The sequence below is a fragment of the Phaethon aethereus genome, assembly GCF_964289735.1.
Source record: "Phaethon aethereus genome assembly, chromosome: W".
Lineage (NCBI taxonomy): Eukaryota > Metazoa > Chordata > Aves > Phaethontiformes > Phaethontidae > Phaethon > Phaethon aethereus.
Window position 1 is genome coordinate 3,539,231 of NC_138581.1, and position 14,653 is coordinate 3,553,883.

A 14,653-nucleotide genomic window follows, 5' to 3' on the forward strand; every position below is an offset into this window, starting at 1 on the left:
TTTATACAAGTACTACAGCTTTGCAAAATATGCTTTCCTCTACTTTTTTATTAAATTTTTCACATTGACAGAAGAGCAGAGGGGTGAAGCGTATCGGTGACTTGCCTGTGGCAGAACTGGGAACGGCTGTCCCCCATAACATCTTCCCTGGGTTTAAACCCCCAGCACTTGCCAAGATTTTAAGACTTTTCTGCACCCATCGGTCTGCTCAGAAGGACTTTTACATTGAGCCCGGGACATCCCACAGTGCTGCTTTTGGGCACGCGTGAGGTGTTGAGCATGGTGACGGCTTGCTCCCCGGGGCCGGGCTGCAAGGCTGCTGGCGCTGTGAGAGTGCCTTTGGGCTGGAGGCTCACTGCAAAGCTACATCCAGAATCGGTTTTATTTGCAGGAAGATCCTTCTCTGTTAATTATTATTTTAACACAGGTAGGAACACTTGCTGCAGAACTGGCTAGTGCAACCATGCGCAGCGTATGGTGACACCGCAGCCCCAGCCAGACCTGAGGACTGTGCCCACATGTAGCACGTGGTGACTTCTGCATGGCCCAGAAGGCAGGAAGTCCGGATTCGAGGTCTTTGGGACAACTCTGCATGCAGAAATTCAGGACCTGGGGTTGTATTTAGCAACAGTCAGCTCTGTCCTGATGACATTTGGAGCTGTCAGAATTGATGCTCCCTATTTTTGCATTACCTGCTACCGTGCCGCACACAGGCGGTGTCACTGCAAGAGACACCCAGCAAAAGCACAAACCTTTCCCTGCAAACCTTAATACACACCCAGGGAGTTTAAACTACTTTGAACTGTGCAGATATTGCCCCTAATTTTGAGGAATAAGGCTGACTCAGCTCTTGTTTTATCCCTGGCCACCTCCCCTCTCAGCAGTACATCCTGCTCCAAAGTATTTCCCCAGAGGATTTCAGGTTATATGTGTTAATAACGCTGCTCTTGTGTCGAAATTCAACACTGTAACTATAGTTTGGGGGTCAGGGGATTTCACTGCAGAAATGCTGCTTTCTCCTGCCGGTCTGAATTCAATGGCAAACTTGCCTTTGCTCCTCTAACCTAAACAAAACCCCAAAGGTGATACAGAACGATGGGGTACCGGTTGGAGAGCAGGTAACTCCGCTCTGAAGCTCCAGCGCTGGCCCCAGCACCCTGCCTGCCTGGCCGAGCACTCCAGAGCCCCTTTCCCAGCCAGCTCGCTGCTCCGTGCCATCATCTGTCCGTCCGTCCGTCCTTGAGGTCTCTGTGTGTTGTTGCAGTACAGGGACAAGGCTGGGACCTGTGAGCATTTGGGAGAGCAGGCACATCAACACCCGTCCTGTCCTTGCGAGGAAGCCACTGGCTCTGCTCAGAGGGGGGGAAAAAATGGGTTTTGGTGAAAATGGTTAATTTTCACCTCTAAGTGCCTTCGATGTAAATGCAAAAGGTGGTACTGCAAAATGCTATTTTAAGAGCCAATGCTCGTTAAATATTATGATCAATACAAGTTTTGATTTGCAAATGGAAAAAAGCTTCTGTCTCCTGAAAGGGACAATTTCCAGCAACTCAGTACTTAGGTCACACTTCAGGGATTTTGTAGGTATTTGGGGTTTTTTAATTTCTAGTTTTAATTAAAAGTTTTAGATTAGGATAAATTTGATGGAAAATCACCGACGGCACCAGCTGGTATTTGCTGGGACCGGCTGTGCTTTGCCTCTGGGCTGTCACTGCTCCCCAGGCTTCACTGAAACCTTTGCTCCCGATCGTGCCTGTGCTTCAGATTTTGTTTCCAACAGTTGATTTAATAAAAGGAGAGGAACAAGTTTTGTTTGCCCGACAAAGATATGTTGGAGGCTCTGCAGAGATTACGCTGGCAAATGTGTTACCCAGCATAACTTCTAGATATGGTGCAGGTTTTTCTCCCCTTCTTTGCTCCTTTCCTAAACTTTCCCTGGAGCCACCTGCAATTTATTTGGATTCACCAAGGACACCAGAGCTGGCAAAGAGAGATATCTGTGATGCTGGCTGTCCTCCCACCAAATCGGCGCTGCTCCTTGCCAGGTTTTGGAGGGGGACTAAGGGAAAAGATGCCAAAGGGGGGGGTAGCTTCACCACCCCCCCACCCCCCCCCGGCCAAGGGACGAGGAACAGAGGGTGAGATGCCACCGGCGATCGCTTTAAAGAAAGGCTGTGGGTGCCCTGAGAGCGGCACAGCCCGAAACCACGGGAAGAGGGATCCCCGCTCACAGAGTAAACAACTGTGGCAGAGAATAAGCGCATTTTCTGCCTGCTTAGTTAATATGCAAAATACCTTGAATGCTAATGAACAGCAGTAGTGATTAATTAGGGATACTTTGCATTTGCACCATCCTTCTCGGGCTCGAAAGTGCCTTGTAAGTATGAATTGAAGGACGGGTGCTTCCAGGGGGTGGAAGGAGGCAGTGTGGACACGGACCGACAGGCTGAGGACAATTTTTGGCCGTTTCTGCCGAAGAAACAATTCCTGACACCGGCGTAGGACACAGCGACACGCAAGCAGAGCCCAGGCGCACAGCGTGGGCGGTGGGAACCCAAACCGACCTCCAGGCAGGAGAAGACAGAGAAAACCCCTCTCTGGTGCGTTTTTTGAAGGAATTTCCAGTGGGCTTACGTGGGCACCGCCGCTCGCCCCAGCGACAGCCGCGTCCTGGCGCAGAACGCTCCGGTAAAGCCATTCCTTGCGTCCCGGTAGACGGGCGATCCCCAACGGCTGGTGGGGACGGCAGAGCCTGGAACCGCCCAGGATCACCCGCCTGGGCCTTGATTACCCTCCCTCTAAAAGGGGAGGAAAAACCCCAAACGCAGGTGTAGTACGGTGTGCTTCAGCGGCTCCCTCCCGCTGCCCGGAGCTGGGGGAGATCCTGGGGACTCCCGGGAGGCGAAGAAAAAATAATCTACAAAAAGGTGTTTAAAAAAAAAAAAACCAACAAACAAACCGACGCAAGCAGTGAGGCAAAACGCTGCTCCCCTCACAGAGCCCGGCTGGCAGAGGGGGCGGCGAGGTCCTCGGACGCCGGGCCGAGCCGAACAGAACCGAAGTCAGCCGAGTCCAGCCGAGCCGAACAGAACCGAACTCGGCCGAGTCCAGCCGAGCCGACCCGAACTCAGCCGAGCCGAGCCCGGCCGCACCGCCCCATACCTGAGCGGGGCGCGGTGGAGGCGGGGCGGTGCTGCCTCCTCCTCCTCCTCCTGCCCCCCCCCGCCACCGCGCCTCTCCCTTCCCTGCGCCCCGGCCGGCGGCGGGTGTAAAGGTCGGTCCTTTTGTCCGTCTTTCTGTCCGGCGGTCGGTCCGGCGGCGCCGCTGGCTGCCTGCCGGCCCCATGCCCCGCGCCTAGCGCCGCCCGCCTCGGCCATGTCCGCCGCGCAGCTCTACACCAAGGTGAGCGGGGCGAGGGCGTGGAGGAGGAGTGTGGGGGGTGTCTTCCTTGTATTTTGTGGGGAGATTGTTTCCCAGTCGTGGAGGGGATCCGCAACTTCCCACGCAGAACCCCGCGGGACGGCGCCCGCCAGGTGCCCGGGGAGCGGCGGGGACCCCCCACCCGCGCACCGCCTCACCCGTCGGTACCGGGACGGGTGTCCCCCCCCGGGGGGTGAGCGACCTCCCCCGCGGGGTCTCGCTGCCCGGGTGAACCGACAGGGCTGGTTTTCTGGAGGGAAAGGGAAACTTCGCCCGTGGGTCTGGGTAGCGGCCTCGTCCTTCGTGGAGTCTGTCACCAGAGCGGCTGACGCGCAGCCAAAACACGCTCAGCTTCCCAAACCCCTCACAGAATAATTTTAAATTTTTTTTCCTCATATTCCTAAACCACCAGGGTGGAGGGAGAGTTAAAAAAAATCCCAGTCCTTACAACTGCCGTGACTAACCGAGTCGCTGCTCAGCTGCCCGCTTTCCAGCGTCCTTTCTGTTCTGCAACTCCCGAATAAACCCCTCGGCGGGGTACGGCCAAACGCGCCCGCTTCCTCATGGCAGGCGGGGAAGGTAACATGGCTGATGGCCTCGCTGGGTGCCACGCAGCCGGCGCTTGGTGTGTCGGCGGGGCGGCAGCCGGCCGCCCTCCCTGTCGCTTCCCGGAGAGACACCCAGATTTCCTCAGGGAAAAAGTGGCTGTTGTGACAATGGGAAGCTCGAATGGTGATTTTTAAGAGGAGACTGGGGTCTAGGTAAGATACGACTTTTTAAAAATTATTTTCTGGCTGTGGGATACTCGGGGTGCAGGGTATTCTCACTCCTTGGCCAAAGAGGGCTGTGGATGCACCCCGTGTGTTTTGGGGGTTTCTGCCCCCTTCCCAGCGAGAGGTTTGTGTCCGGAGAGATCTTTGCTGATTGACTTGGCCTGACGAAAGAGCTCCTCGCAGGCAGCGGGAGATCTGCCCGGTACGGAGCGATAACTGATGGGGAGGGAGCCCTCTCCCTGTGCTCAGCATCTTCCCGAGGCTGCTCGGGAGTGCTGCGGGCAGCCAGGATCTGGGGAATGTGCCTAGTAAAAGCCGTCGATAACGCTAGGCAGGGGCTCATCGAGAAAAGTGCTTGGCTTCAGAATGGTTTTTGCTGAAAGACTGTAAAGTGCCAGCATCATCTACTGTAATAATGAGAATTTTAGTGTTTTAAATTCTTCCTGTGACCGTGGTCAGTGTGGAGATGTTGCCAGACTGGCACCAGCCCTCTCAAGGAACCACTTTTTATCTCTGTGCTAGTCTCCTGGGCTTAACTTTGCTGCAGATTTCTGCTTCTGTAACTCATTTTGCAGAGAGCTTTTATGTAATATTGGGGGGTTGCCACTTCTTTTTTTTTTTTTTTTTTTCACCATTGATATCAAATGGATGCAGGATGAAGTGTGAATCTGGTGTCTCCTCCTTTGAACCCGTGGGAATTTTAAGAAGCTCTCCTGGATTGAGCGGGGCTGTCTGTGAGTGGGCTGGCCTCTGTCCTTCTCGGGAGCGCTTCAAAAACAAAGTCTCAGGTTTGGAAAACCTTTTTCCCTTGGCAAAATCTGAAGGGAAGCACAAGGAAAGCCATGGCTAAACTGCTCTGACATGCCGACCGCAGCATCTTGTTGGGCGAGTGTGTGGATGCGATGGCAAGCATCCCCGGGGAGGAGGGAGGCTGGCTGCAAGCGCCGTGTTATCCGTATCTATGGGCTGGTTATAACAACCAGTTAATTGATTCTTAACTTGATGATCAGGTAATTAACCTGCGTCGTGTTTTTATGCTAACTTGCTTAGGTTTATACTCCTGTTCATCTGTTGAATGGGTATAAGATGCCTGCTGGGCATTGCTTGTGACCCTGTTGCTGGGACCCTTCGATGAGGCACCTGGGACGTGATGGGGATTTGGTGACAATCTGTGCATGTGATTAGTTTTTAATTTATTTTTAATAACAAAGATTCTTGATGAGAGCTGATGTTTCAGCACTGTCCCTTCTGCTGGTGTCCGTCTGTCTTGCGAGGGGACATTTTAGGGACAGAGCTGGTGTGGTAGGTGTTGGGGTCATGGATGATGCCTTGAACCCATATGGGTCATCTCTGGGGCTGAGTGCCGGTCTTGTGAAATTTAGGACTGTCCTGCTGGGTCATCTTCTGTGTGGGGCCTCTGTGCTGGCTTTGGGCTTTGAAGCAGCAGGAAAATATTTCCTGGGACTTTGAGTATATAAGAAAAAGAGCAAAGAAGGCTTTAAAAAACACAACGCACCCAACAGCCTTAAGATGCTGAGCCTGAGAGGGCGAGCTGCTGATGGAGGTCCCCAAGATGAAGCAGATGTGTTGGTTAGCCTGCCCTTGGAAAGCGTTAAGGAGGGTCCCGGTGCTTGCTTGCACATCACCTCTGTGCGGATGTGGGTGTTCGACCCCGTGGCCTGTAGCTCCGCTGGGCACTTGTAGCTCGTATATGATACGGTAGAGGCCTCCAAGAGCACGCTGGGGAGAAGACAACCTGCTGCGGAGGGCTGCCCTGCCCTGAGCAGTTGGGTGTTGATGCATCCTCCATACATGGCTACCTGAAGGGGTGTTAATGGAGTAACATGGGAGCCATCAGAGGAAACGGGAGGTAAAAGCATGGGAGAGCTTCAGTGGGGTGTTAGGGTTCAGGAGATGACTTTCCAAGCGCAGCGGTGGGGCCTCCTGGATAACCTTGTGGTCGCACTGGGGGTGAGGCTTTTTGAGGGAGGATGCGCAGGGACGGAAGGTGGATGATCCAGCTCGCTGTCTTACTAAAAGCCTATCGCTCCGAGTGTTGTATTAGCAGAGCCGCAATGGTACCTCCCTTGGAGTCCTTCCTCCTCCTGGTTGAACTAGGGTGGGAGAAACTGCTGGGGAGCTGCTTCGGAGCAGCTGAGCAGGACTTCTCAGGTCCTCCCACCTCTCCTTTCCACTGGGCTGTAATGGGAGCTGCTGTGTGTTGTGTAAAGAGCCCTTAACTTCCACTTGATGCTTGCAGAAGATCTCCTGGTATCTTGTGGGACCCATAGTATTTTCTTGGTGCTTAAGTTCATGCTTGTTAAGCCATGCCAATGAATTTGCTGTGTTAGACTCGGTGCTGGTCCTGAGGAGCACTTAAACTGGAGAGGAACCCATCCTGGAAACACCAGCAGCTGTTAAGTTGATGGTAGAGGCCCTCTCCATGTGATGTCTTACCTGTGCCCCTTTAAGTGCACGGATGACTGGTGTTTAATAGCCCCCATCAAACAAGATAATTAACAGCTGTGCCTAATTGTGAGCATGTGAGTAGTTCCAAAACTGCATCAGCCTTCAAGCATGTAGGACTCCACTTGGGTAAATAGTTATGGGGAGACATTATAATATTCTCACTCCCGACGCAGAACCTGGGGACTTTGGCATTATCTGGCTGTGGATTTGTACTTTGTTGCAGAAAAAAACCTGAATTCAGTGCTATTTGCATCCTAGCAGAAGAGGAGCTGTATGGTAAAGGGTGAAGACCTGGTCCTGGAGCCCCTGGCACCAGTGGGTGCGAGAGGAGTAGGGGAGCAGGGGCATCGAGGACTGCCGCTTGCAAAAACCCTGTTCCAGATGGAGAACTGGTGGAGCCTTGCCTAACCTCTGTACAGCCTGGTTACTCTGTGCAAACGTCTTTCTAAGGCTGCCTGGGGCTGGACCTGCTCCTGCCACGTCCCCAGGGTCGCAGCTGGGCAGGGGGGTTGCTCAAACCCTATCGAGCCGAAGCAGGAGGCAGAGCAGCTCCCCGCAAGCGATGCTCTTTCCTTCCTCTTCAGCCGGAGCCCTCCAAAGAAACCTGTTGCTGATGCAGCTAAACCACAGCCAGGGTGACTGCAGTCCAGTCCCTGTAAGCCTGAGCAGATGCCAGTGTGGCTCTGTAATGAGAGAACGCGGATGCTCTGCTCCTCTGGGCTGGGTGCTGGGCGGGATGGAGGACGTCGCTCCTGGAAGATGCTGTCTCCAGCAACGGTTTGATTTGCAGCGTTAAACTGGAGATTAGACTTGTTTGGGTGACTAGCCGTTGTTATTATAAGGGGAAGCTTTTCATATTACTAAAACAAATGTAATTGCTTTTGCTTCTGGATGTTCTGCTCTCTTAAAGATACTTCTTAAAATATGTTAATTTAAGTGTAGCCTCTGAGCCTAATGCAAAATAGTGCTTCTGCCAGGCGAGGGAATAAGCTGTGCCCTTCTGCTCCTGGGATGTTGTGCAGCTTGAGATATGCTCATCGGAAGGTTTGCAAGTTCTGGATGAGTAAGAAACCAGGGTATTTCTTTTCCTTTTTTTTTTTCTTCCCATTGTGCAAAGTGACGGTTATTTGCCAAGTGTTTTTTAATAGATGATAGAACTTAATGCATTAAAAAATCCTCTTCTGATGGCTAGTGTTGGGTGTAGAAAACTCTCTGGCTTTCACTTAAAGTTGTTGTATTAACTAAAGTAGCTGGAATGAATTGGTGGTTTCTGACCCAGGGGAGAAACTTTTCAAAAGTGAATAAATATTGCCAGGATGATCACCTGCTGATTGAGTCAATGGATTGGCATAAACCTTCTGGTATGAAGCCTTTCTGAAAATGATTTATCCTTCAAGGCTCGGGGAATATTCATCTGCAGTGGGTGCCTCTGTGCTGGTTTGGGGTTGAGGAGCAGCTGGGAAGGAGAGAGAAGATCTTTTGTGTATTATGTAGAAAAAAAATCTGGGAATAAGTGTGGGGGGACAGGGAAGGTTTGGGGTTCGGTCCTGGGATATCTGCAGGCCCTCTGCTGCAGAGCTCCTGAACTCCTGCCTCTGCTGTTTGCAGCCGCTGTTAGGAAAAGCAGGTTGTACTTGAAGGTTTTGGGTGTTTTTTTTTTTTCTTCTTTAGATTATGAAAACGTGTCTGGGTCATGCCACAAAGGGCAGGGTCAGCTCAGAGGTCATGCTGGGATTGTTTAAAGATGCGGCCATCTTGCTGAGGGAGCTGGATCCATTAGCATCCCCAGTCTCCTCCCGATTCCGCTTCATTATTGAGCTGCAGTCGAGAGGAAAATCATTGAAATGTAAAATATGATTGTTCCAGCTGGCTTTCTGCAGCTGGAGAGCAATGCCAAGGGCACGGCCACCTCCGCAGCAGCTTGGGGTCCTCCTTGGCTTCCCCAGGATGGCATGGAGGAGAGAAAAGCAGAGACAAACTTGGGAGTTTAAATACCACTCAGTTGACTGGTTATATGGCCTTGAGTAGATGCAAGGTAGACAAGAGATGAGTGCTGGTGGCTTTGTCGGCATTTGCCTCTCTCAATGGGCAGGAGATGGCTGGAGTTCTCCCCGTGCTCCTTGTGCATGGATGTCCTGCTGCAGGGCATGCCACGCCAAGGGCTTTGCGCTGGAAAAATAACCACATTTTTGTTTTTCTCGATGCAATTTTTCATCTTAGTTGTACATCTAATAACACCTGTGCTGGTGTTAGAGGAGAGCCACTGAGATAAGTAACATGGAACTCGGGGCACGTGCTGGGACACAGCCCCGGGGAATGACTCTGGCAGGGCTTAATCAGCTTGAGTTCTGCTTTATGCCCTTGTGCTGGTTGGCATAAGTCAACTCGCCTTTTGTAAAAATTATTTTTAAGAATTCCTGTCCTGATACTGTTTTAAGGGTGTGAAATTTGTGGGGGAAGTCCCAATGCGCACAAGCCCAAGTTGCAGCGATTTGCTGGGTTAACTCCAGGGTGAAGGATAGAAACCTGGGGACGGCAGCGAGTCCGGAGCCCGAGGCAGCATGTGTCTTGTGGGGTGGGATGAGTTGGTCCTACCCTTTTTTACCCAAAGGAAGGAGTTTAACCGAGGCTATTTGTCACAGGCAGCCTGGCTGCTGTTGAGGAATGTATTTACGATGGAGGATTTTTGCTTCATTATTCCCCTCTGCTGCCAATAACCAGGTGTAGAAAATAATAACCGTGAACATGTGCATTCCTTCTGATGACCAAGAAAGAAGGCTACATGTGCTTGTATTTCAAATATACATATATATTTGAAGCTGATCTCAGTCACCGTAGTGCGATGTGGTTTTAGGCATATTGGACTTTTAATTTACATGACAATTAGTCTGTAGCCCTGGCCAAAAAAGGAGGAGTAGCGTACCCTTAATGTGATAGTTGTCTGGGAAGGAAACCACAGTAGCCTGGCTTCAGTGTGAAGGTGGACTTTGGACCTTCTGAGTTAGTTGGTGGTGTAATAAATAGCAGGTAGCATAGGTGAAGCTCTGAGTCGGGTTTTTTGTGGTGTTATTGTCTGCTCTTTGACCCGTTCTGCAAACAGAAACAGTTTTGTGTCAGTTAAAGGAATAACAGTGTGAACTATAATTCAGGTCAGGAAAATGACTGCTTTTATTGCAGCAAAATCTCAAGCTTTGGCAGACACCTGAAATGTTTGCAAAACATTTGTGGTGAAGAATTTGTTATTTATCAAAACTCAAAAAAGTTCCCTGTGAGCTTTTTGCGTCTTGAGTTGGTTGTGCAAAGGAATTGCCCTCTTATTACTCTGACCCACTGTAAGACACATCATGTGGGGTTGGGTTGGGTTTTGGCTTAGCCTGGTCCTGCAGAACTGAGCAGAGTGAAACCCACCCAGAGATGGTGGCAGGGCTGGGGAGGTCCAGGACTTGGTGGGTGACGGGCTTCACATAGCTTTCCTCATTTGAACACTCTTTAATGTGATGCCCACGTCATCGTAAACTCATCGCTTTACTAATGAGGCTATTAAGGATTTGGTATTTCAGCTCTTTGCCTTTCCTGTGGTATCCAGAGGGTTTGGAGAGGAACATCCCTACGGGGAGAGCCTGCAGCCTGGAAATGTGACCTTTTCTCCAGCTGTGCTTTCCTTTTGTTCTTGATTTGTCTGTGTCCAAAGTCTTCTCCAGCCAGCTGAAACCTATGAGTCATGGAAATGGGTTAAATGTGTCAAAGGCTGGACTATAGGACTACAAGAACTATAAGCAACATAGGTCTATAAGCCCTTGCTATAAGGAATATAAGCCCTTAATTGCAGGATATGGACCCAAACCCGTGGCTTGGTGCAGGGTGGTGGGATGGTGGTATAGCTCCTCTAGCAGCATGTGCTCCTGACCTGCCGTGCCACCATCGTTCACCACTTTTAAATGAATCATACTTGATTTTGTATGTATTTATTTTCTCTTCCACAAGCAGTTTTTTAGTACAGGCTTTTAGTCCCCTGCACTTGTTCATATGAAGCTGGGGGTGCTGTTAGGACATTCAGACCCTGCTCTGGCAATTACAGCAGATCACCAATGATACAGTGTCACACGCCTTGCAGCCCTCCCCAACTCTACTTATGGTGCAGGGCAGTTGCAGGATACGCTGGCCATGTCCTCCTTAATGCACAGCCATCACCTCCTTCTTCAGTCCATGTTTCATATTCTCATATGGGCACTGGTGGTTTTGTACTGACTGGGTGACCAATGTTGGTGTGCTCCAGGTGTTTGGTGCTAACATGGCCCGGCTCTTTCATGGGAGATGTGTGCTGTGTCCATGTGTCTGTCCTGCCTGTTGGCTGTTCCTGTTGGCTCTCATCCATCCTTCTGCCCGTGAGTCTCTTGTTTGCCACGTGCTTCCAACTTAGCTCTTCCCTGAGAAAAGTCCTCTCCATGCTTGAGGTTGACCATCCCTTTCAGCTCATGACCACTTCCCGCTCTGCTGAACCATGGACAGCTCCAAGGGGCTGGTGGGTTCCACAAAGGGACACATTTCCCTTTTTGGCTCCATTGATGTGCAGAGCCAGTGCTTAAACCCAGCTAATCCATGCCCTCACCCTTCCCATGAGTCATCACCCAATCTGCCTTATGATAGTCCCACCGAGGTGTGAGGTGCTGGTAGGATGTGCTAACCACCATTTACGGGACTGTTGGGAGCAGGATGTGTTGTGGATGAGTCACGGTCACTACTTTTCAAAATGACATGTTACATCTTGGGGATGTGTCCTAGCGAGTCACTGCTCTTCAAAGAAAAAAGACCCTTAATACATTTAAAGATTGCTTTTAAAAATCATGAGGGACAGTGATGGGAATGTCTGGTTTCTTCTGAAAGACCTGCAGGGTTGATTTCAGGTGGTTCACGCAAAGCTCCAGCTGCCAAATCCCTGAGCAGGCTGGACATGAGCAGGCAGCTGCGGCTGCTGACATGTGTCTTAGCAAATGAGTGTCAAAAACCATTAAAAAAAATTAAAATAAAAAAATCTGATCCCCATGCCTGCCATGAAGCTAGTCCTTGGTGCTATGCCCCAAGTGAGCAGAAAGTCGGCGTAAGCATATCTCAAGGCAGCGAGTGGATGTAGAGATACTGAGATGATGGAAGCTATAATTTTCAGTCTAATTAAGCTGACTAACTCCCTCATGGATTTATGCTTCTTAATTACCTTGAGTTCTGATAACATGGGTGCTGTGGGTATTGCTGTTTTTTGGGCAGTGAGTGTGATGTCCAGCTGGGGTGGAGGAACAATACCCACGGAGGACTTTAGGGATGGTGTGGGTCTCAGTCAAGAACATGTAACCTCCTGGTGGAGTGAGGATGAAGAGCTGGAGGTGGCTTTCACATGGCAGTACTGGACTACTGTGGTCTTGGGTTGGTCCCGCATCTCCTGGTAGGACCATGTGTCCTGTTCTAGAGACAAGGGGGAAGTGCAGGAGAAGAAGATCCAGCTCCAGACCACACAGACCTCAGCGGGAGGTAGATGTGCGCATACTGGTGCGGCGCTCACCAGCCCTTCCCACAGTCATGGAGTGCCTGTTTCTTGCCCAGCTGATGCCCACCTTCACCACCATGTTCAGTGGTAAGAAATAAAATAATGAAGGGAAGGAAATGAAAGACCAAGTGCCACTCATCTAGCGCTTGGTTGGTGTCTTGTGTTGCCTTGCTGTCCCTTTGCTTTCCTGTCTCTACGTGGCATTGTAAGAAGTCCCTTCTCTGCTGGGATAGACTGTGAACACCTGCACTGCCATCTTGTAGTTAATGGTACCAACAAGACATGTTTTGGTGGAAGCAAGACCTTTAACACCACTAAAAAGCTCTTCTGGAAGACCTGTCTGCACAGGGTGTGAACATCTCAGCGGGGGGCTGCTGGAGAGCTGTCCTCGCCGGGGTGTCTGCAGGGACTTCCCTACTCCCAATATTTGGGTTTTCACCCTTAGATTCTAGTGTTGCAGAGATGCAATTTGCTTTTCCTCTCCTGTCTGGCCGTGACACGCTGAAGTGCGTCTGGGGACGTGGTGTTTGTGGCCCTGTGGCTTTCAAAGGAACGAGGCCCTTGGGTGAGGGACTTTGCTTTCAAGCTGGACCTGCCCTTGGCTCTCCTGCAGTACGTTTCATGACCTTGGACATTACAAAGATCCTGTCCAGAGAGATAGGAAGACCATGGCTTGCTTCTGCAGACCCTAGAAATGCCAGGTTTGAAATCTCTTGCTCTGCTTTCTTTCTGCTTCTTTTCTTTATTATTTTCCTTTCTAAAGCCTTCGTTTTTGTTTGGATCCTGCCCCAGCGAGGTGATAACTCGTTCCTCCATGTGCAGAGTGGCGAGATGAATGCTTATGCTTCGTCTGCCCTGCCGTGGAGGATGGGGGCAGAGCTCTTGAATAAAATACTTCCTTGGTTAAAAGAAAAAAACAAAACAGGAGGCGAAAAAGAAAAAAAAAAAAAAATCTGAATTCCAGAAAATATTGATGCTTGAGGCTAAAGGACTGGTGCTTTGGGTGCAACTGGTGGCAGGAATGGCTGTGGATTTCAGCCTCCCAGTGCTGCTGCCGCCGGTCGGGGGGTGATTTCTGCCGCCCGGCCCCTCGCCGGTCGCCGGAGCTGCTTTGAAGCCTCATGCGCTCTCGCCGTGCCAAAATAAACTTGGAGCGGAGGCTGTCAGAGCCAATCTTCATCCTTTCACGCTTTGCCCTCCCCGCCGCCATTGCGGGGAGTGATGGCTGTGCTCGCACCCGCTTATTTTAGGGAAATTCCTCCCTGACGTGGGAGTGCAGGGATCATCCCCGTGATGCGAGACAGACACGAGCAGTGCTGCCCAGCTTTGAGAAACCTGAAATATCCGTTTGCCTGACTATCAAGGTGGGTCTAAATCATCTTTAGGAACAAAACTTGCTTGAATTTGCTTTTCAGTACCCGACACTCCATGCCGGAGAAGGTGGGATGGCTGAGGCTGTTTCAGGCTGCATGATTCCTGGCAGTCCCCAAAGAGCAAGTTGCCAGCAGGCTTTTCCTCTCCAAGCTGTGTGGCACTGGCGTTTGCATCCCAAAGTCCTGCTTCACGCAGAACACCGCTGATCTCGCCCAAATGCAGCCTCCCTGGGCCCCCTCTTTTTGTCCGAGGAATGGTGTGGTGCAGAAATCCATTAAAAAAAACCAGTCTGTTTTTAGAAATAGAATATTCTATTTGGCAATGCCAGAAAGACTGTAGACTGTCCAAGATTTCACTATTTTATTTTTTAATACGATTTTTATTTAATTTTTTATTTTTTTGACTGAAAAAGATGCTGTCTCCTGGCGATCTTCGCTCTGGCACAAAGTTTCAGCACCGGAAAGTCACGTGAAGTAAATCAGCTGAATGCAAACCCTGCTGACACTTGCTAAACTTCGCCCGGATCTCATCTAATCGCCAACCTGATAAATACTTAGGACCTCCAACTCTTTTCCTGCGAGGAGGGAGCTCAGCCACAGCTCCAGTCCCTGGGGCAGCGGTCGTCCCGGCTGAGCATCCTCCTGGGGTTCTGGCATCCTCCTGCTCCAGAGGATGATACTTTTGAACCCTTTGGATATAAATCGTGTCTGAGCTATTACTTGCTGTTACATCCCAATTTTAAATGGTGTTTTCTTTTTCAAGTAGCAGGTTTACTGTTTTGGTTTTTTTTTTCTCCTTTTTAGTCTCAGAGGACTCTGCTTTACTATTCAGTCATTTGCTGTTGCTGATCTCCCGTGCAACTTCTTTTGGTGTCCCTGTGCAAAGAGCAGACTGGATGATGTGCTGACAGAAAATCCCCAGGACTTTTGTGTACAAAAGTGTTTTTAGCTATCGGACCGCGCAGTTCATAAGTTAGTAAGGTTTCATCTTTTTAGCTACTCTGAAGGCAGTTTCTTGTCTCTCCACATTCAGTAATAAAGGCTGAATATTTCTAAAGGAAACACCTTCCAACAAAACA

The 14,653-nt window shown here is 50.4% G+C and overlaps 1 protein-coding gene across 1 annotated transcript in view; it reads left to right on the forward strand.

The window, feature by feature from the left end:
* Positions 1–2,462: 2,462 nt before the first annotated feature.
* LOC309415260 (unconventional myosin-Vb-like) overlaps positions 2,463–14,653 on the forward strand; it is a gene marked incomplete at its 3' end in the record, with an annotated part of 151,344 nt that continues 139,153 nt past the window's right edge. The window contains exon 1 of the mRNA XM_082012727.1: positions 2,463–3,402. Coding sequence (XP_081868853.1) covers positions 3,376–3,402 — 27 coding nt within the window. The 5' untranslated portion in view covers positions 2,463–3,375. The remainder of the gene's footprint in view (positions 3,403–14,653) is intronic.